Raw genomic sequence first — 22,829 nt, forward strand, 5'->3', positions numbered from 1 at the left:
CGCGTGCTCGGCCACGCCCCTGCGGCCGGGGCGGGCTGCGCGGGGCCGGGGCGCGGCCGGGGCGGGCTGCGCGGGGCCGGGGCGCGGCGCCTCTCGCCTGCGCGCCGGGGAAGCGGAAGTCGGCGCGGCGCGGCGGCGCGCTCGGGCCGGGCGGGGCCGGCTGGTCAGGCGAGGCCGCGGCGGGGAGGGGGCTGGTAGCCGGGGCCTCCATCCGCGGCGCCTTCCTGCCGCTCGCTTCCCGGAGGCCCTCGGCGAGCTCGTCCCTGGTTCGACCTCAGGGCGGGGGCGGGGGCACCGGGAGTTAGGACGAGTCCCTGAGGTCTTCAGGCTGCTTGGCCTTGCTGGGACTCGGGGCTCAAGGCCTTCATTTTATATTATAATTGAGTACGAAAGTACTGGGAAAGTGATGGAAAGTAAATTCGCTTATTGAGGTGCAAACCAAACCCCAAACATTCCCCGTTCCGCCTTCTGCCAGGAAATCTACCTCCACCGATGACATTTGGGAAAGCACACCCGCCAATGAAAACTGTAACTCTGAATGTCCTTTTAGTTTCCGATGAATTATAGGCTCGTTCTATGGCTCTCTGGCATTTTATTAAAAAGCATAATTCAAGGAGTCTGTTGTGAACCGAGAGTATAGGAAGTTTCTCCAGTGCCCGAGGCCAAGACCCACTCAACTGGAAGGGTCTTGGGCTGTTGCTGACAGCTGCTCCAGGTAAGTCACGGCCTTCGGAGTGCTTCGGTTCAGACTTCATGGATTTATTTTCCTTTTCTACACTGTTTTCTTCCTTAAACCCTGCTGTCGTTTTTGTTTTGTTTTGTTTTACAACTTTTTGCCCTATTTGGATGTGATGTTGGACTACTACCCGTGTAACAAGTGATTTTTGGTGAGGAGCAGTAACATTTCAGGTGATTTACATTAGTGCTTAAACATGGATGCTCAGCTGGGGGGGAGGGGGCGGCACGGGGTGGGGGGAGGTGCTGTGAAGGTTTAGGGCTCCTGGTAAATGGGGGCCCTCCTCAACACAACACAAGACCGTCTTCTCACAGAATCAGATCAGCACATTAGAATTCAAGCCTGGGGACTTCCCTGGTGGTGCAGTGGTTAAGAATCCGCCTACCAATGCAGGGGATACGGGTTCGACTGCTGCCCCAGCAAGATCCCACATGCCAAGGAGCAACTAAGCCCATGTGCCACAACTATTGAGCCAGCGCTGTAGAGCCCATGAGCCACAACTATTGAGCCTGTGTGCCACAACTGCTGAAGCCCTCGTGCCTACAGCCTGTGCTCCACAAGAGAAGCCACCACAATGAGGAGCCCACTCACCACAATGAAGAGTAGCCCCTGCTAGCTGCAACTAGATGAAGCCTGTGTGCAGCAACGAAGACCCAACACAGCCAATAAAGGACAACTAAATAAGAACTCAAGCCTCCAGAATAATTTAATTACAGAAACACACCAGGGCGTTTGAGTGATCTGCCCAAAGTGATATGTAACATAAAAAGTGGCAAGCATATCAGGACAGAACCTACAGTGTAATGTCCTAGAGGACTTGGACTTTCGGTATCACCTGGCCCAGTGGCTTTTGCAAACCAGAAAGATGAAGCCCAAAGGAGCTAATTAGGGACAGGCTTAGATCTCCTATTACAGTTTAGAAAGAGCACTGGACTTGGAGCCAGGCCACTTGTGTTAAAATCTCCGTGAGCTTTAGTGAGTCATTGAAGTTTTTTAAAACCCCAGCCGTCACGTGACCGCATGGTGGCCTCCTTTGAACCCCTCTGCTGTGGGAGCCGGGCTGCAGCAACCCAGCATGGGGGCGCGGGAGGGGGCTGCTACTCCAGATGAGGGTCTGCACTCTTGCGGAGCCATCGGCTCCCCGCTGATACTCTGTCCTGTCTGGCTTTAGCACCTTCCTCTCCTACCCTCCCAAGTTTGCTGTTCCAAACTCTCCTCACTCTCCCCAAGCCTTTTTCATTCTCTCCTTCACCTCTCCTTAACAACCCTCAGCCTCAAATCTGTAAACTAAGACGCAATCAGTAAACTTCTGTGCGAGGTTTTTTTTTTTTTTTTGGCTGCTGTTGGGTCTTCGTTGCTGCACGTGGGCTTTCTCTAGTTTTGGCGAGCAGGGGCTACTCTTTGTTGAGGTGCTCGGGCTTCTTGTTGCAGTGGCTTCTCTTGTTGTGGAGCACGGGCTCTAGGCTCACTGGCTTCAGTAGCTGCAGCACACGGGCGCAGTAGTTGTGGCACACGGGCTTAGTTGTTTTGTGGCATGTGGGATCTTCCTGAATCAGGGATTGGACCCGTATCCCCTGCATTGGCAGGTGGATTCTCAACCACTGTGTCACCAGGGAAGTCCTCTGTGCAAGTTTTTAACCCTTAATCTACAAAGTTGCCTTTTTTGCACAAGCTCTCATTGGTTTTCTTCTCTGCCTGCTGTCTTCCTTGCCACGCCCCCAAGGCTGACAATGATGCTGGTGAAGAAACTGAGGCTTCGAGAGGTCAAGTGACTTGCCCAATATTGTACTCACTAAGGGGAGAGCTGGGACTCAAAAAAATTCATATTGTTTACTGCTACACTGTACAGGAATAGCTCCCAGGTTTCCTCTTAAGAGCAAGAGGGTTGCAGGAACCAGAAGTTCTCTCCCCTGGAATAGATCTCCCTCCATATATTTTATAAAATCGCCTCACCAGCTTAAGATCCCTCACAGTGGGGGCCCTACCCGCTTTCGTAACCGAGCAGGACCCTATGGGGCCTTCCCTGGGACAGGCCTTCCCCCAAATTCTCTGCTTTAGCTCCTCTCTGAAGTACCTTATCTAGGCGCTAATAGTATTTGATGCAAATTTCCTGAGTTGTTTTGCAGATGTGAACCCATCCCCACCTCCCTCCACCAGATGGAAGATGTTAACTACTTGAGGACCATGAGTACCTGACCCCAGGCCTCCTGGAGCCTAAGGACTGATGAAGTTAAGCCCTGTGACACCACCCTGTTCCCTCAGCATCAGCCAATCAGAGAACTATGCACCAGCTGATCACATACCCTGAGACCCCCCTCCCTCACCTCGTTTTTAAAAATGCTTTCCCGAAACCCTTCGGGGACCTTGAGGCTTTTTAGGGTATGAACCACCTCACCTCCTTGCACGGCCCTGGATAAACATTTCTCTCCTCCAGACTCCGATGTTTCAGTTTCTTTGGCCTCCACTGTGCGTCAGGCACACGAACTATCTTTGCATTAGGAACAGAGAAATCTATAGATGTGAAAAAGCTTAGCATCTCCCAGGAGCTCAGAGAATGGATTGGAAAACCACCTGGTTGGCATTAAATCCCAAAAGTATCCATGCAAGCTTTGGCCTAAGGGTAATTCCCCGGGGACCCAATGGCCTCTTGAGAACAGAGTTTGAGAGTCCTGTATCACTGCTCTCCATAGAGGTTAGTCAACCCAATGGCATTTCAGATCCAGGTTCAAAACAACAAATAAGTCAATGCACTGACCTCTTTGCTCCAGGCAGCTATTTGCTGCATTTGGGATTGCACAATCCAGGGACATCAGTGCAGCTGGCTCTGGGCTGAGTGGGCAGGTATGACGCAGGTCAGAGGTGAGAGGACAGAGTGGTTACGTGGAAAAGGGAGCTTTTGCTGTTTCAACAGAATTTCACAATGCACTGGTTAATGATACTAAAAGGAGAAATAATTTCACCACTTGAAGGCTTTGGGCCCTGATACCATGTGGGTGTGTTTTAACAAAGTGTTAATTGGAGTTGCAAGTAATTCAAAAACATAAATTATCTCTGATTCAAGGGTACTTTTAGTTAATGAGAAAGAAGAAAAAATGCTGTGATTACACAATTTCAACTCCCATTGAATATTCTTGGCTGCTGGTGTAACTTTGATTGAAAACTTCCTCTAATTTTTTTGGAATCAGGTAGAGTTTGTATTTGAAATAAACACGGGTTTGGATTTCTGCCTATCAATGTGGAATAATGGGGTAATTTGTGTCCCATAAAAGAGTTGTTAGGGCAATGTTTTAAAGGGGGAGCAATTTCTTTTTGTCTTTTCTTTGGCAGCCTTTTAATGGTACAAACAAAAATAAGAGAAAGAAAGTCAGCAGAGGTGCATGTTTTATGAGCCTTAGGTTTGAATTTGTAAAATAGATGTTAAAAGATTACTTATAATAGCAAAGAATTAGGGGAAATGCCCATAAATGGTTAAACTTTAATGGGTTGTCAGTAAGATGAAATACTATGCTATAATTTAAAAAATCATATTCTCATTTCATGTTTTAATACGTATTTGGCTGCAAGTAATAGAATGTCCAACTGTCAGTATATTTATTTTGAATGTAATAATATATATAGAAGTAGGAAGTTCCATGACTGGTTAATTTAACAGCTCAGAAGTATCTAGGTCCACTTCTATGTGGTTCTCTTTGCTTCTCCTCATGATCACAAAATGGCTGCCACAGCTCTGCCTATCACATTCTCACATGCAACATCCAAAGGCAGGAAGCATTCTCCGATACTAAGTTTCTATCAGAGAAAAAAAATTTCCTAGAAGCCCTCTATCAAACTTCTTATATTTCATTGGCCCAGTCTCATGCTCCCCTAAACATAAACATTGGAAAGAGAATGAATTACCATGATTGGTTTAGAACAGGGGTCAGCAAACTTCTTCTGAAAAGAACCAGCTAGTAAATATTTTAGGTTTTGCAAGGCATGCAATCTCTTCCCTCTAGTCAACTCTGCTGTTGTAAAGCCAAAGGAGCCATAGACACTGCCAACAGCTAACTGTGGTTGTGTTCTAATAAAACTTTATGACCACTGAAATTTGAATTTCATATAATTTTTACCTGTCACAAAACATTATTCTTTTAAATTTTTCAACCATTTAAAACTGTAAAAGTCAAAAACAGAAACAAACAAAAAACCATTTTTGTATGACTTGTGACCATTCAAAAATAAGTGTCAGTCCAGATTTGGCTACCAGGCCATGATTTGTCAACTTCTGGTTTATCTTCTTGGGAATATGTGAGAGACCCACCTTCCCGGAGACATCACCACTGCAGACCTTAGAAAAATAAAATAAAATAAAGCAGGGTTCTATTAGGCAATCAAGAAGGTACCCTACCGCATATTAAAGATATGGAAGAATGCTCAGGATATAATTTTTAGAAAGCAGACTAATGTCAATATGGACTGGATGGTCCCAATTCATCCTGCCTGTTGTAATCCCTGCTGCTCACCAAGACCTGTGTTAGACACGGCTCCTCAAATGTCTTTCCTGGTCACTGGTCCTCCTAAGCAAATCGGATCACTGCTTTCTGTCAGACTTTTCTAGCAAAATTTTTTTTAGCACCGATCATGTGCTAGGCTCTTTGTCAACCCAAACTGAGTGCTAGAAATACGGAATGAAAGAGACAATGGCTAACCTCTAAGAGATCTCAGTCCAAGCAGAGGAGGAAGAAACAAATAATTACAGTTCAGGGAGGCCATGAGGCAAGAGTGGTGTGAGTAGTGTGGCATCTCAGAGAAGGGTATGAATAAAAGGTGGAAAAGAGGGTTTCAGGGGAGGCTCCTAGGAGACCCCCATATAAGGGTGGGATTTGAAGGCAAGTGGCCCCTTTTGAAAAGGATGAAAGTCTATTGATGTACCACCTGGACTCTTAGTTGCAGTCAACAGAAGCTAACTCTGGCTGACAGACCACAAAAGCAGCTGGTTAAAAGCATGCTGTGGGACTCTTACCACCGCTCAATGGGGAGATGATACACCCTGAAGAATTTCTTGCAACAAGCCCTTAAACCCACTGCAGAATGGCTCAGCCATGGAAACCATGCTGCAGCTCCTTCCAAGCTCCAGATATTATAGTTTGTAGCACTGTCCCATTTGGGCCAGGGCCTCAGCCTTGTAGCTGCTGCTCTTCCAAAGCTGGGTGGCACCTTCCTTCCCAGCTTTGCCTAATAAGTCACCGCCACGCCACGTTCACTGCCTTGTGTTTCTCGTTCCAAATTAACGTCTCCTGTACAGGGAGCTGATGGGTGGAGCCTGGGTCACGTGCCTGGACCCTGATTTGTAAAGGGGGCTGGGAATGTGGGGTTTCTGGCTTCCGTCTTGGAGAGGCAGGACTCGCTTGTTAGGAAGCTCCCTGAATGTAGGCAGGATTTTCAAACAATTTTACACAGCCAGAAAACATGACACATGCCCGCTCCAGACGGGCGGAGCATTCCGGTCGAGGGAAACTGCACGTCCGAAGGCACAGAGGTATGAAGCAGGGCAGCATGTTTGGGGAACTGTAGCAGTTCGACTCCGCTGGAGGATAAAGTAGGTGGGGCTGGGAGGTGGGAGGAGCCACCTGCGCAGTTCTCAGGGCCCCTGTTCTCTAATCTACTCAGTGTCCCCAGCTGAGGCACAGAAGCTGTGACTTACACCTTGCCTGGCCCAGGGCTTTGCCCATGCTGGGTTTTATTACTGTCTGTTGAAATGAATCATTGTAATAAATCTGTTGGATTGCATCACCGTTGTAGAATTCACCAGTATGAAAGTTGCTGGTATATACAGCTCTCTCTCGTGTGTGAGCGCGCGCGCTTGTGTGCACGTGTGTCTTTCCCCACAACTGGACCTATCTCCAATGGATACCTTTCTAAAGGCTAATTTGCTTATTTTTTAAGTACTTTTATTGAGATATAATTGACATACAATAAAACTGCATATATTTAAAGTGTACAATTAGATATTTTTTTTCTTATTAGTAATGTATATGTGGCAATTCCAATCTCCCAGTTCATCTCACCCCAGTGCCCGCTTTCTCCTCTTGGTGTCCATTTGTTTGTTCTCTACATCTGTGTCTCTATTTCTGCCTTGCAAACTGGTTGATCTATACCATTTTTCTAGATTCCGCATATATGCATTAATATCTGATATTTGTTTTTCTCTTCCTGACTTACTTCACTCTGTATGACAGTCTCTAGTTCCATCCATGTCTCTACAAATGTCCCAATTTCGTTCCTTTTTATAGCTGAGTAATATTCCATTGTATATATGTACCACATCTTCTTTATCCATTCCTCTGTTGATGGACAAATTTAGGTTGCTTCCATGACCTGGCTATTGTAAATAGTGCTGCAGTGAATATTGGGGTGCATGTGTCTTTTTGAATTACGGTTTTCTCTGGGTATATGCCCAGTAGTGGGATTGTTGGGTCATATGGGAATTCTACTTTTCGTTTTTTAAGGAACCTCTATACTGTTCTCCATAGTGGCTGTGTCAATTTACATTCCCACCAACAGTGCAAGAGGGTTCCCTTTTCTCCACACCCTCTCCAGCATTTATTGGTTGTAGATTTTCTGATGATACCCATTCTAACCGTGTGAGTGATACCTCATTGTAGTTTTGATTTGTATTTCTCGAATAATTAGTGATGTTGAGCAGCTTTGCATGTGCCTCTTGGTAATTTGCTTTAAATATGAGAAGTACTCAATTACTAACTCTTACAGCCACATCCATATTCTTTTTTTTTAAGGTAATTTTTAAATATTTATTTATTTATTTGGCTGCACCAGGTCTTTGTTGCAGCACACGGAATATTCTTTGCCGCGCGCAGGATCTTTTAGTTGGGGCATGTGGGCTCTTAATTGTGGCATGTGTGTGGGATCTAGTTCCCTGACCAGGGATCGAGCCCGGGCCCCCTGCATTGGGAGCACAGAGTCTTAACCACTGGACCACCAGGGAAGTCCCCACATCCATATTCTTTGATGATGCTTTCATTTAGCTGTAAGATCAAAACCATTTTTAAAAATAGTCACAAAATATGTTTTGAGAAATAGAATGAACAGTAATCCAATTCATAGTAAAATAAATGGAAAACATAACCAAACTTGCAAATCTTTTACACTTACGAAATTAATAATCCAAAGTTAGCATTGCAAGCATTCTCAGTGGGGTCCCATGATTCCCCATGAAGGAGAATATGTTACAGGAAGGGTTGGAGCCCTAGGGCTGCCCAGGGAGCCACAGGAGGTGACACCCCACCAGAAGAGGGTGTTTGGGGGTGGGCTAGCGGCAGCGGAAGAAAGTGTGGCTGCCCTTCTCTGAGGAGGTGCTTCACCATGGAGGGGGCTGGGGTGACCCTGCACACCATCCCTTAGGTACCCCACCCCACCATCTCTGTGCAGCTCTCACTCCTGCAGAGACCACCAGCATCAGAAGGACCCAGAATAAGGCCAGTTCAAAAGGCAAGCCTAACACTTGTAAACTACATGTTTGGGGGTTGGTGCGTGAATGAAGAAAAAGAAACAAGCTGAATATGTGAAAAGAAACCAAAGATCCATACATATATACACACGTAGAACTGAAAAAGATTCTGTAGGCCTACAACATACACAGCATTGTATGTGAATGTTACTCAATAAAAAATAAAAATCTAATTTAAAAGTAAACAAACAAATAAACAAAAAAGCACGCTGAATAACCAGGAAGATTGGAGACAGGAAGATATTTATGCTATGATTTTCATAAAATCATTTTGGTGTCCTTGAGTATATAATGTATTATATAGATGTAATATAGGGTATTATAACATTAAAGGAATTAAAGTAATAGGTAATTTGCTTTATATACTAAATATATCTCTGAATAGTTAAATTTAAATAAAATCACAAATGAATTAGAATTAACAACAACAACAAAAAAGGCAGGCCTGCCGTTTCTATCCCCTCCCTGCCCCATTCTCGAGGCACTTGAGAGGAAGGGGAGAAGGAGAGAAACTGGAGTTGAAATTGGATTGCACTGGACTTCCTAGGTGGCGCAGTGGTTAAGAATCCGCCTGCCAATGCAGGGGACACGGTTCGAGCCCTGCTCTGGGAAGACTCCACATGCCACAGAGCAACTAAGCCCGTGCGCCGCAACTATTGAGCCTGTGCTCTAGAGTCCGTGAGCCACAACTACTGAGCCCATGTGCTACAACTACTGAAGCCCATGCGCCTAGAGCCCGTGCACCACAACAAGAGAAGCCACTACAATGAGAAGCCTGAGCACCACAGTGAAGAGTAGCCCCTGCTTGCAGCAACTAGAGAAAGCCCGTGTGCAGCAACGAAGACTCAACACAGCCAATAAATAAATAAAATAAATAAATTTATAAAAAAAAAAAAAAGAAATTGGATTGCACTGAATTATAACCAAAGGATCCAAAAGTTCTGAGATTAGTCTGACTACCCTATTTTAAACACAGGCCCTCCTTCCTCTGCTGCACATTTTCATTTTCTGTAGCATGTCATGTGGTATATATTTTACTTATTTATCCTGTTTTGCTTACTGTCTTTCTCTTCCTCTCTCACCTCTACCTTCATCCCCAAATGTAAACTCCACAAGAGCAAAGATCTTTGTTTCTAACAGATGTTTCTCTAGCATCTAGGATTATACTGTCCATTTGGTAGCCCGTCGTTACATGTGACTACTTAACTTTAACTTAATTACAATGAAATAAAATTTAAAACAGTGCTTCAGTTGTACTAGCCACATGGAGGAGCTCAAGGGCCACCTGTGGCTAGTGGCTACCATATTGGTCAGGATAGATATAGGCTATTTCATCACCACCAAAATTTTATTGAATCTTGTTGACCTAGAACAATAGAGGACACATTGTAGAGCTCAATACGTATTTGTAGAACAAATGACTGAATGGCTGAGTTGTTTCAAGATAGGCTAGTGGTTAAGAGAAGAGGATCTAGAGGCAAATTGCTCTATTAGTAATTGTGTAAACTTGAGTAAATTAAGTCTGTGCACCCATCACTAGGCAATTAGCCATTTAGGAACATTTTAAAAGTGCTTTTAGGGAATTCCCTGGCGGTCCAGTGGTTAGGACTTTGAGCTTCCACTGCAGGGGGCATAGGTTCAGTCCCTGGTTGGGGAAGTAAGATTCCACAGTCCATGCGATGTGGCCAAAAAAAAAGTGCTTTTAGAAAATTGATTATTCTTTGCAAACACAGACAGATATAACCACTGGAAGGATATACAAATAAAGGGATACATCCCCTCTTTGGGAGGCCCAGTATATTTGAGGCAACATAGCCCAGAGATTAGCACAGGCTCTGGAGTCAGAGGCCTGAGGGGAAATCCCAGCATGTTTTCTTCTGCTGGGGTGAGAATAAAGGGAAAGATACAGTTCTACCAACTGTTGCATTAAGTACCACCCCACCCGTGCCTGTGCCTCTTAGAATGCCATTTTTATGCTTTATGTCATCTCACCAAGACTTCCACATGCCACATTCTTTTTTTAAAATTTGGTTGCTCTGGGTTTTAGTTGCAGCAGGTGGGTTCTTTAATTGTGGCAGGCAGGCTCCTTAGTTGTGGCCTTTGAACTCTTAGTTGTGGCATGTGTGCTCTTAGTTACAGCATGCAGGTGGGATCTAGTTCCCTGACCAGGGATTGAACCCAGGCCCCCTGCATTGGGAGCACAGAGTCTTATCCACTGTGCCACCAGGGAAGTTCCTCTGCATGCCACATTCTAACCCTCTCTTTATCATAGGATTCTTTCCCCACTGTGTGTAAAATACTAAAGTGTGGTATTCAATGAATCCCCAAATAAAAATCCATTATTCAAAGCATTATTCCACATCTCTGTTGCAAGCTTTGTGCTAAGCTCTGGAAATCTGGAGGTGAAAAGCAAAGCCTCATCTCCCAAGTAGCTTCTATGTCAGGGAGAGAAGACAGTTCACTGAGAATTACAGAGGCACATCCAAGGTACTGGGGAGCAACAGCAAAAGGGCACATAACCTAGCCCAGGAAACCAGGGAGGGCATCTGGAGACAGTGATAGCTGAGTCTTGAAGTATGAGTAGGAGTTAAGAGTGGGGAGTTTCAAAGGAGGGAACAAAACATACAATTGCAAGGAGGGGAAAGCAGTGTGGAAAAGTCTGAGTCATGCTGGCTCAGTGCAGAGTAGGAGGTGAGGGGAACAGGAGCAGGGCTGATCTGCAAGGGTCCCAGTTGCCCTGCTAAGAGCATTGAGTTTATTCAGAGGGCAGGAGAGGGAGCCCCAAGTAAAGTGGACATTCTTTGTGATGTGAATGTGGATGTGTGGCAAGGTCGCACACAGGGGAGGTTGAAAGCATGGACTCTGGGATCTGACCATCCTGTCCTCTCAGTGGACGGCTTTGTGATGGTGGGCAACTTCTTTAAGCCTCAAATTCCTCGTCTTAAAGAGGGGAGGATGGTCCTACCTGTGTCATGGGAATTTTGTGAAGATGAGGTAATACATATAAGGCACTTATAACAGTGAGTGACACATAGTGAGTGGTCGGTAAATGCTAATTATTGTTGTTATTGGTCGTTGGAATAATGGATAATTAGGTTTCTTGTGTTTTATATTTACATACATTATATTTATATAATGTTATACTGTGTATATATTATATATATACACACACACGAAGGAGGATGATTCAAAAATTATCCACTCTCCAGTTATATTAAAACTCCTATAAATTCTATAGCCAGAGTGTGGATAATTTTTGACTTACCCCTTGTATTTTTTATATTTATATATATTATCATTTTTATAGTAAATGAATAAGTTTTATCACAATGGTAGAAATTTAACGTTTTGTGTACCCTAGTAAAAAATAGAAACATTTTCTTCTTCATTCAACAAATAATGATTGACCATAAACAGTGTACCAGGCACTGTTCCAGGCAAAACAGTGAACAAGGCTGACCAAAATGCTGCCATGTCCCAGTCGGGGAGGCTGACAGAAGCACATAAACAACAGGGGCTTCCCTGGTGGCGCAGTGGTTAAGAATCCACCTGCCAATGCAGGGGACACAGGTTTGAGCCCTGGTCTGGGAAGATCCCACACACCCGCAGAGCAACTAAGCCCATCCGTCACAACTATTGAGCCTGCGCTCTAGAGCCCATGTGCCGGAACTACTGAAGCCCCCGTGCCTGGGACCCGCGCTGGGCAACAAGAGAAGTCACGGCAATGAGAAGCCCGTGCACCACAACCAAGAGTAGCCCTCGCTGGCCACAACTAGAGAAAGTCCGTGTGCAGCAACGAAGACCCAATGCAGCCAATGAAAAATAATTAATTAATTAATTAATTAATGAACAACAGGATTGACAAGATCTGTAAGATCCACGAGGCAGGGAGCTGGTGGGTTTGTACCCTGACATATTTCGAGTGCATAAGATAGCGCCCCCTGCAGGCACTCAATGAATGCGTTGCGTGAATGAAAAATCATTTCAGGTAGTGATGAGTGCTAGGGCCACGTGATGGAGCAAGCGCATTGGCTTCACTAGATGTGAAAGTGACTGACAAAGTGACTATTGAGCTAAGTTAGGAAGATATGAAGGAGCCAATCATGGGACAATCTTTGAGAAAAATATTCCAGACACAAAAGTATTTCATGCCAAAATTAAGTCATGAAGCAAGGCCCTGCGGAGAACAGGAAGGAGGCCCCAGTTACTGGGATGTAGTGAGCAAGGGGTGCAGAGAGGTAGGGAAGGAGGTCAGAGCATAGGCAAGGGCTGGTCATTTACCACATTTACGCCTGTTTCCTTGCCCTCCACAGAACCCGCCTGGTAAGATTTTCTCTTCCTTACTTTACAGTGTGTGTGGAAGAGATTGTTTTTTATGCTGGCTGCTCTCACTCCTGTGTAATAGAAATATCTTCCGATTGGCACTGTATCTGCTCAGTGTTTCCGGCAGTGTTGGGTTTATGTAATGAAATTTTGCCCTCTGGGGGAAAAAATTCTAAGTGCAAGGAGGAGACGTCAAGATTTTAAGTCGGTGAAAAAAAATGATGGCTGTGTAGAGAAGAAATTGTAGGAGAGTGAGAATGAGGGGAAGGGGACCAAGTAGGCGACTATCAAAGCTGTCAAGACCCAAAACAGTGGGGGTCTGGACTTGGGGTCTAGATGGTGGGAAAAGGGGTGACAGAACCCCCAGCACAGGATCCGATTACTGGTAGTCTTTTGGTGGAAGTGTACACTCACGCGCGCGCGCGCGCACACACACACACACACACACACACGGTATACATGTTCTATGTAACATGAGATTATTCTTGCCTCCAGAGGGCACTTGAACATTACAGATGCCTCCAAGGGTCAGAGCAGGTTAACTCAGGCAGAGAAGCCGTTTCCCCAGGGCATAATCTGAGAGGGCCAGGAAAGCAAAGAGAAAGCAATTTCAGCTGAAGCTACAGCCTTTGCTTATTGGAACTTAAAATCTTTTCTTTCTTTTCTTTTTCTTTTCTTTTTTTATGAAACCTCTTCTTTTAAAAATTAAATTCTCTTGCGCTAGCTCACATCATGAGGCAGCAATCTGGGCTTTCATCCGTTGCTGTGAGTTAAGCGATACAGCCATCCCCTGGGTGGAGGGATGCGAGAGCCGGAGTCTGACAGGCAGGAGGCGGGAGGAGCCTTTGGCCAGGGTCCCTGGCCCGGGTGGGGCCCAAATCAGGGCGGCTCGGAGAAGAGAAGCCTGAGCGCAGCAGAGAGACGCGCGCCTGGAGAGAATGAGTCTGAAAAGGCGTGGGGGTGGGGCGACCAGGGAACTTTCGGACACTTCAGAACACGGCCCGAGGACAGTTCTGCCTGGAAACATCTCTGTCATCTGCAGAAATACTTGCTAAGCGCTGTTTGACCATAATTCTCTGTCTTCTGCTGGGCAATACAGGTTAGTATGACATGATCCTGGTCTTTGATAAACTTAAGAGTCCAAAGCAATTTTACATATAAATATACTGAGAATGAGTCGTTTTACAGAGAGAGGGGAAAGGCAAGCATCGAGGCGGGTCTAATTTGAAGGGCACAAAGCCACTTCCTTTTCCGTCTCATCTCTTGGAAATGCTGCCGCGGCAGGTCTCAAAGCCCCCTCCCCCCTTACCCTGTCCTTGGCTTTGGGTACCGAAGACCTTGGGAAAAGACTCATGTCATCTGGGAGGCTCCTCCACCTGGGCCCCCACAGGAGCCTGTGCGTGTGTCACGTCGCACCATTGCCTTGGGTGTCTTGTCACCTCACCTGCTAACTTACCTGTGACCCCGCCTAGATCACCAGCCCCTTGAGGCAGGAATGAATTCTTACTCATTTTTGTATTCCAAAGGGACTAAAACCTTATTCTCACATAATAAGCACTACCTGTTTATACTGATCCCATATATCTCTGTGTATTTTATATAAATACACATAGATATTCATCTATTTTAGGTTGTGTTTGATACTCTAGTTTGTCCTGGTTTATAAACGAGATTAGCTGGAAATATATGTACATACAGGGAGAAAGAGAAAATTTTCCCATGATGGAATGTGTGGAGACAAAACTACTCTTATTCCACCTCTGAAAAAAGAAGACAAATATTACCCCCTGCCACACACACAGCCGTGGCCCACCCAGCCCAGGAAACCCTGGGACAAGCTTCGCCGTCCAGCCTCATTCTCTTCTTCTTTCTGTGCCTTTAGCCAGTACATTGCCTTTGAAAGATGCCTGTAATAACTTAACACTTTTGGGACTTCCCTTGTGGCACAGTGGTTAAGAATCCACCTACCAGTGCAGGAGACACAGGTTTGAGCCCTGGTCGGGGAAGATCCCACACACCAGGGAGCAACTAAGCCTGTGTGCCACACTACTGAGCCTGTGTGCCACAACTACTGAAGCCTGTGCGCCTAGAGCCTGTGCCCTGCAACAGGAGAAGCCACTGCAATGAGAAGCCTGTGCACTGCAACGAAGAGTAGCCCCTGCTCTCCACGACTAGAGAAAGACCATGTGCAGCAGCGAAAACCCAACACAGCCAGTAAATAAATAAGTAAATAAAAATAATTTAAAACTTTTGGTAGTGGGGTCACAAGTACATTGAAATGGTTAGCTGAAACTTCTGGATAAGTAGTTTATTCTGCCGGCTTATTTCACAAAGAACAAACCTTGGTGCACCAGTGCCTCTGGCGACCTGGGTAGTTGGATTTTCAAATATTGACTGTTCTTGGACTCCTTGTTACATGATGTCATCATCTGCTGTGACACACAATTACCTTGCATCAGATCATCCTGATGTCATTCAGAAATTTAAGTAAAAGACATGGAGAACAGACTTGTGGTTTTCAAGGGGGAGATAGGGATGGGGGAGGGATGGATTGGGTGTTTGGGATTAGTAGATGTGAACTATTATATATAGGATGGATAAACAACAAGGTCCTACTGTATAGCGCAGGGAACTATATTTGCTATCCTGTGATAAAACATAATGGAAAAGAATATGGAAAAGAATGTATACATATGTATAACTGAATCACTTTGCTGTTCGGCAGAAATTAACACATTGTATATCAACTATGCTTCAATAGAATCCATTTTTTAAAGAAGAAAATTAAGTGAGATAACAGATACAAATTGTTTAGTGCTCAATATGGCAGTTAATGTTATTATCATTAATTACTGCACTGCAGATATATATGGCATCTCCCAATTTTGTTGCAAAAGTTTTACCTTTTTGTACTCTTTACATAGAAGCATTGAAAATTGATTTAGAGTTGATCTTAGGGAAAAGGATCGTTTTACACATCAAATAAAGCATACTGATCCTATGAAATGGAAATATTAAATCACAAATCCTGGATATCAACAATGTCTACCTATATATAAAATAAACAACAAAGTCCTATTTTATAGCACAGAGAACTATATTCAATATCTTGTAATAAACCATAATGGAAAAAAATAATGTCTACCAACCCTGAAAATAAAACAGAATATTGTATAGCTAAAAATAAATATATTAGCATCAATGAAAACTAGTATATAATAGACCACAAAGCAACATATTTATTTGAAAATGAAGTCACATGTATAGGCAATGCTAGTGACTGAAAAGCAATTTGTAATGTAAATTAAATTTGATTGCATAGGAAGTATATGCCGACAGAACAAGTCTGATGTAGAATAGAATAAGACAAGCAGCAGGCATTTTGACGGATGCATGAGCAAGTAGCCACAGTACCTGTAAAGCTCACCAGTGCTGTGACATTTGTGTTGCACCCTCCTGGCACTGGGGAGAAGTGGCTTCTGTATTTGTGCTATTGTGGTCCACTAGCATGAGCAGCTTGGCAGCAAATGTCAGATTAGCAGAATATTTCTGACTTTTCCTGAGTCTTTCTAGGTGTTTTATTCATTGAGATCTTTCCCAGATATATTATATACTCAGATGTAAGGTGTTTCATAGAATTAGCATAGTACTTTTTGTTTAAAACTTTTTTGGGGGGGCCACACTGTGCAGCTTGTGGGATCTTAGTTCCCTGACCAGGGGTCAAACCAGGGTCCCCTGAAGTGGAAGTGCAGAGTTCAGTGGGCCACTGGACCGCCAGGGAAACCCCTAGCATAGTACTTAAATAATGTAGGAAGTAAATCTGAGTCGATTAGATAGTATGGGAAGGAAGTTCATGACAATGAAGTGAAATTGCTTGTACCATTAAGCTAAACTGCTATTTTAATATCTTTGTTACTCTTTTGTAACATTGTATAAAGTAGCCTGTTTTCAATATTTGTATATAATTATTAATACTCTGCATAACAGTTTTGCAGCTTAGTGAACCACCAAGTTACTGAATCCCACTTCTAACCCATGAGCTAACAAATTTCAAATGATCATTTATTCATGAAGTGCTTTGGAATTAGAGTAGTATATATTATTTGAGTGGAGTGTGTGTGTGTGTGTGTGTGTATGTGTGTGTTACAATAAATATAACTATCATACTGGACTGTAGGTAGCTACCAGCAGAGGCTTCAACCACTGTATTCTGGCAGCTGGTCCAACCCTTTCCCTCTGTATCCAGTGACACCCGAGGGCAGGTCTAATTCTCAAAGCTGGTCCTTCCTGTCTGCCCATCCTGCCGCAGAGAGCCAAAGATGCCTATCTATGTGTCAGGATATGACCCGTCCTAAACTCTCAGGCTGGCCTCACCCGAGGATGTGCTATAATCAAAATATTTGAAAAACTCTTCCTAATATTGAATGCTAAGTGTACATATTGCTTTATAACACAATTGAATGCAACATTGATATTCCTTTTACTTAGATTTCTGCCTTTGAATCATAGATTCCAGAGGTCTGCAGCACCATGAATTGACTGGAATCAATATTCTGCTGATTTTTTAAAAATTCTTTCATTTTCTTTAGCACCTGCATGTAGAAATATATTATGTTTTTTTTTTTTTTAATATTATGGTTCTTGAAAACCACAGCAATGTTTCCTCCCTGGACTCTATGAAAAGGGTTGACTGATGAAAGTTCATTGTTAGGTCCAGAAGTAGTAATTGCTGAAAAAAGTTGGCTTTGGTGTTCTCCAGGAGTGCCACATTTGAAATCATGAGACATCCTTATAAAGGACGGTATTTACTAGCCTTCTAGATAACTTAACATCCTCAGCTAAAATTGTTTTCTGCAGAAGTTTTGGAATTGGTGAACACATCTATACTCCAGGAGGGTGCAAAATTTTATATAAATCAAAATATGAAGTTCTTAAAAGACCATCAGGATGGCTGGGAATGGAAGAAAAAAAACCCCAGCAGAATAGACTGATAAAGTGAATGGACTTAATTAAAAGTTTGCTAGGATGTGGTGGTAGCAAGTCTCCAAAGATGGTCCCAATGAGCCACGCCCCCTGGAATTTGAAGGGAAATGTAGTTCCCACCCTTAGAATCTGGGCTGGCCCTGTGACTAATTTTTTACCGATAGGATGTCATAGAAGTGATGCTGTGTGACTCCAGTGCTAGGTCATAAAAAGCTGTGCAGCCTGAGCCTGCATCCCTGGAACCCTCACTGCAAGGCAAGCCAGCTTCCAGGTAAGAAATTCAAATACCCTAAGGTGATGCACTGTGAGGAAGCCCAAGCTAGCCAGGCTGAGAGGTGTAGGGAAGGACAAGGATCTCATTGGCTGGGACTCTGTAAATTAGACGGACAAAAGGCAGGTTAATGAAAGAAAAACAAATAGAAGTCTCTTAACACATGCATCACGCATGCACATGGGAGCACTCAGAGATGAGTAACTCAAAAGCGTGGTTATAACTCAGGGCTGTAGAGCATCTGAACAAAAGAGCAATGCATTTTTAGAGATGGGACAAAACTAAAGCAAAGGATTTGAGTTTCTAGGGCAGCAGATGGCGAGGAGGCAAATATATGGGGGAACTAATGGAAGATAGAGGCTAGTGAGTAAAGTCGGTTATGTGGATTCCTTTAGTGCTATCTCTGGGCTGACAAGGGGCTAGAGTTGTCTTCGGTGATTAATTTTTGTTCTTCCTGGTAGGGGACATCTTTACAAGTTTATGTCGTGCTTTTGGGCAAACAAAGGGAGGGCAGAGAGGGCTTTTTCGTGTTTGCTTCTTCTCAAATGCTTGCAGCTCAAAATAATCTTTATACCAAAGGGGCATGTTTTGGGCTGGCATATTCTGCTGTCTCTCAGAGGTCATGTGAGGAGGGCGGGAGGAGCGGGGGAGAGAGAGAGAAAGAGAGGGAGAGAATTGCCCCACCAGCCCATTTCTTCTAGCCACTCCAGCTAAGCCATCAAACATATGAAAGAAAAAACCATCTTGGACCCCCAGTCCAGACTAGTTGCTATCTGACTGCAACCACATGAGACACCCCAAGGAGGAACCACCCAGCTGAGCCCAGTCAACCACAAAACCATGAGAGAAAATAAATTCTTGTTTCAAGGCATTAAGTTTAAGTTGGGGGTGGTCTGTTATGTAGCAATTGATAACTGGAATATAGAATGATTTTATTTTTTTCATTTTCATGAAAGCCTTGTTGAGTCAATTAGTGTAGAATTTCATGAGACATTTAGGACAAAGTCACTGATGTATATCAGGACCTACTTCAGTTGATTTGCTGCCTCTGGCCAAAGGCACATTGCTCTAGAAAGTGTATTTCAAGGGGGCACTGAGAAGGAAAGGACTGGTGAATCAATGCCAGAACAGAAGGAGGAGGAAAAGCTTTTTCTTTTAGGCGTTTTTGTCACTTTCATAAATGATTGCTCTGGACAACTTGTACAAGTTATGGTTTTTAAAAGGACAGATCTATTTTTATTTTTCTTAGGATGTATTGAAGTTCTCTTGTGGTTAAATTTGTGGCCAATTAGAACTACTCTATTAATTATCTTTATTGTGGTAATCATTTCATGAGGTAGGTAACATTATACTTAACACAGTGCTGGTTGTCAATTATATCTCAACAAAACAGGAAGAAAAACAACCACCCCCACCAAAAACACATACAGAGTGCATTTCTTTCTTTCTTTCTTTTTATTAATAAATATATTTGTTTATTTATTTATTAGCTGTGTTGGGTCTTCATTGTTGCGTGCTGAGGGCTACTCCTTCTTGAGGTGCATGGGCTTCTCATTGCGGTGGCTTCTCTTGTTGTGAAGCACCAGCTCCAGGCTCACAGGCTACAGCAGTTGTGGCATGTGGGCTCAATACTTGTGGCTCACGAGCTCTAGAGCGCAGCCTCAGTAGTTGTGGGACACGGGCTTAGTAGCTCTGCAGCATGCGGGATCTTCCCGGACCAGGGCTCGAAACAGTGTCCCCTACATTGGCAGGCAGATTCTTAACCACTGAGCCACCATGGAAGCCCAAGTGCATTTCTTCCAGGCAGAAAAAAACAAAAAAACAAAAAACAAAAAAAGGAAAGCATCCTGAGTGTACTGTGTTTAGCATGGTCACAAAAGTTCTGACAGGGCTGGTGGACCTTAGCAAGATCTGCTCAACATAAGCTGTGTTTTCAGCATCACAAAAAATTTCCCCACCCATCTTGATGCTTTTTTGAAGCGGCAGGACAAATGTTGACGTCAATGTTCAACCGGCAAGATGGAATTCTAAGTTAGAGGTTGCCATGTGACCTACTGGCCGGCATTTTTCACCGGGTTTACCTCATACCCTTCCAGATCTGAGAATCCCTCATTTCTTTTGGGCCACTGTTCACTGCCTTCATGAGGGGCAGGAAAAAGCCACGTCTTGCTCTTGCATTTTTTTTTTAAATCTCTAAACCCATTTTAGATAAATGAAACATGTATGTCTCCTGTTTTGACTTTCCATCAAAAAGAGAGTGAAAGGAGGACTTCCTAGGTGGCGCAGTGGGTAAGAATCCGCCTGCCAATGCAGGGGACGCGGGTTCCAGCCCTGCCCCAGGAAGATACCATATGCCGCGGAGCAACTAAGCCCCTGAGCCACAACTATGGAGCCTGTGCTCTAGAGCCCGTGAGCCACAACTACTAAGCCCATGTGCCGCAGCCACTCAAGCCCACGCGCCTAGAGCCCGTGCTCTGCAACCAGAGAGGCCACCGCAATGAGAAGCCCACGCACCACAATGAAGAGTAGCCCCCGCTCGCCTTCGCTGCAACTAGAGAAAGCCTGTGTCAGCAACGAAGACCCAACACAGCCAATAAAATAAATAAATTTATTTTTAAAAAAAGAGAGAGACTGAAAAGAAATACTACATCGGACAGCATGTCCCATGGTAATTTTGGTTTTTAACCTCTTTGGTGGCCATGGACCATTTCGAGAATATGACGAACGCTGTGGATCTTCTCCCCCAAACGCCGCACAGTAGGGTCAGCTCTGCGCCTCATCTTACGGGCCCCACCAGCAGTTTTGGCACAGTTGATCGCCCCCTCCACTCTCAGCTCTCAGGTCAGGGTCCCGCCCGCAGCGCCGTGCCGCACCCTCACGGACCTCAGTCGACTCCACCTTTGGGATCAGAATCGCCGCGGGGTAGGAGCCGTCTGGAGGCAGCGGGCTCGGCCGCGGGCGAGCCCGGAACACAGTTACCGGCCTCTGTTGTCCGCCGGAACACGAAGGGAGAGGAGCGCGTCGGGCTGGGGAACGGAAGCGGGAGCGGGGGGCGTGTTTGGCGGAGGACTCGCCAGCCTCGCTGTGTTCCTGGTTCTGTGTGTTTCTCCGTGATGTTTCCGAGGGTCTCGGCGGTCCTCCCTCTTCGCCCCCTTTCCCGCCTCTGTCTGTGCTCCGGAGGCCCGGAGACATCGGCGGCCGCCGTCGTGCTGCTCGCTTCTCCGCGCGGAACGCTCAGGTACCGCGTTTCAGCGCTGTTGGCCCCGCAGGTCCTCAGGCAACTCCTGTCCCCACTCCTGTACATTCAGTTCTCTCTCTCTGGCTTCCTGGGGTCCATGTTATGATCCGCGGGATCTCAGAAGTCGTCGCTTTCAATCTGAGCAAAGGGAAATCCCAGAAAGATAAAATGACTCGCCCAAGGTCGTAGCGTGCGTGAGAAACAGCTCTGGTGATAGGCCTGGTCCGCCGCCCTGTGCTGTTTCTACTACACACCGTGCCTCATCCCTCTTGCCACTTCTCCCCTCATTTTATCCAGGTTCCAGAAAGCGGAGTTGTTTTTGTTTGTTTGTTTTGTCGTTGTTTTTGCCTCCCAAGACTCTGATGGATTCATTCTTACCTCCATTATTATAAAGCGCTTACCGTGTGCCAGAACTGGGTTTAAACCCGGAATAACATAGTCCTGCCATCGCAGAGCTTGGAGTTCCACCAAATAGGCAATTCAGGTGTAGCAGAGTAATCGCTGAGATAGTGTAGGTAGCACAGAATGCCGTGTAATTCATTGAACAGGTAGTTGCTGGATGAGCAAATCGAAACGCCTAACCATTGCAGGAGAGATTCAGAGTATCCTTTCAGGAAAAGAAGTCTGATAAAATCTGAAGGGGGCCCACGGGTTGGAGTTAGCCAGGCAAGAAAAAGATTTGCAGCATACTTGGTGTTGGTATTTATTCTCTGAGAACTCTGTTGGTGATGAGAACTTAATTCTTCCGCCTGTATATTCCGTGCAGATCAGTTGGGGGACCGTTTAGTTAAGTAAAGCCCTGAAGCAGGTTGGGAGCAGTGGGGATGAGAAGAGGTAGCTGGATGGAGAAGAATTCACAGGTGAAATTACTGGGATGTGTTGTATGATGAGATAAGGGTAGGGTAGTCAGAGCAAAGATTTCAGCTGGCTGCCTGGAAGGAATAGGGTACCATTAATGTTAACAGAAGAATGAGGAGCAGCTTTGAGAAGGCTTTTAAAATATAGTTTTTAGAATACAAAAATACCTATTTATAGTAAGAGGCCCCTTCAGTACAGAAGAGTGAAAAATGGAAAGTCTGAGAAGCAAGCTCTTGAATGTGGTTTTGAATGTGCTGCATTTGACATGCTGATGAGATGCTCTCAGTGCGAAGAAGCCCAGGTGGGAGGTTAGTGCTCGAGTTTTCTTATTTTAGTGTTATGGAGTTACTTCCTTATACTTGATTTTCCTAGTATAAATATAGGTTACTTTCTGTAGCACTAGAGCAGTCTTGGAAGGAAACATTGAAGTACGGTTTGTATGTGAGACTCATTCTCCTGATTGCCACCTTTCTGTTGTAATACCTTTAGTATTAATTTAATTTTCACATGTGAAATAATAGAGCATTCTCCTAAATTCATTGGTAGCACATATTGAGTATTATAATGAGCATCCTGTGTACTGATTATAAGGATACTGGTTACTCAGTTTTCATTTTGATTTTTAAGCGTCTGATGTGTTGGCCTCTGGCATTCTTACGAGCAGATCAAATAGTTTGTTTCAGCATTTTTGGAAATAGCCATTTTCTCTTTCATTAAAGGGTCCCTAGTCTGGCACTACCACTTGCTAGCTTTGAGAACTTGAGATAGTATTTAACCCAGGGTCTGATGCAGGTTCTTGAAATCAGTTGCACCAGAATCACCTGAGGTCTTGGCTAAATGCACATCCTTGGGCCTGATTCCAAATCTACCGACTGAGCATCTCAGAAACCCATGTTTTAAATAAGCTCCCAAG

General features: G+C 44.7%; 1 protein-coding gene across 1 annotated transcript in view; it reads left to right on the forward strand.

Moving 5' to 3' along the window:
* Window positions 1–20,852: 20,852 nt before the first annotated feature.
* Window positions 20,853–22,829, forward strand: part of MRPS31 (mitochondrial ribosomal protein S31) — a 28,235-nt gene continuing 26,258 nt past the window's right edge. Inside the window, exon 1 of the mRNA XM_057707670.1 lies at window positions 20,853–21,058. Within this exon, the coding sequence (XP_057563653.1) occupies window positions 20,934–21,058 (125 nt within the window). The 5' untranslated portion in view covers window positions 20,853–20,933. The remainder of the gene's footprint in view (window positions 21,059–22,829) is intronic.

The sequence above is a fragment of the Hippopotamus amphibius genome, chromosome 14 (genome assembly GCF_030028045.1).
Source record: "Hippopotamus amphibius kiboko isolate mHipAmp2 chromosome 14, mHipAmp2.hap2, whole genome shotgun sequence".
NCBI classification, from domain to species: Eukaryota; Metazoa; Chordata; class Mammalia; order Artiodactyla; family Hippopotamidae; genus Hippopotamus; species Hippopotamus amphibius.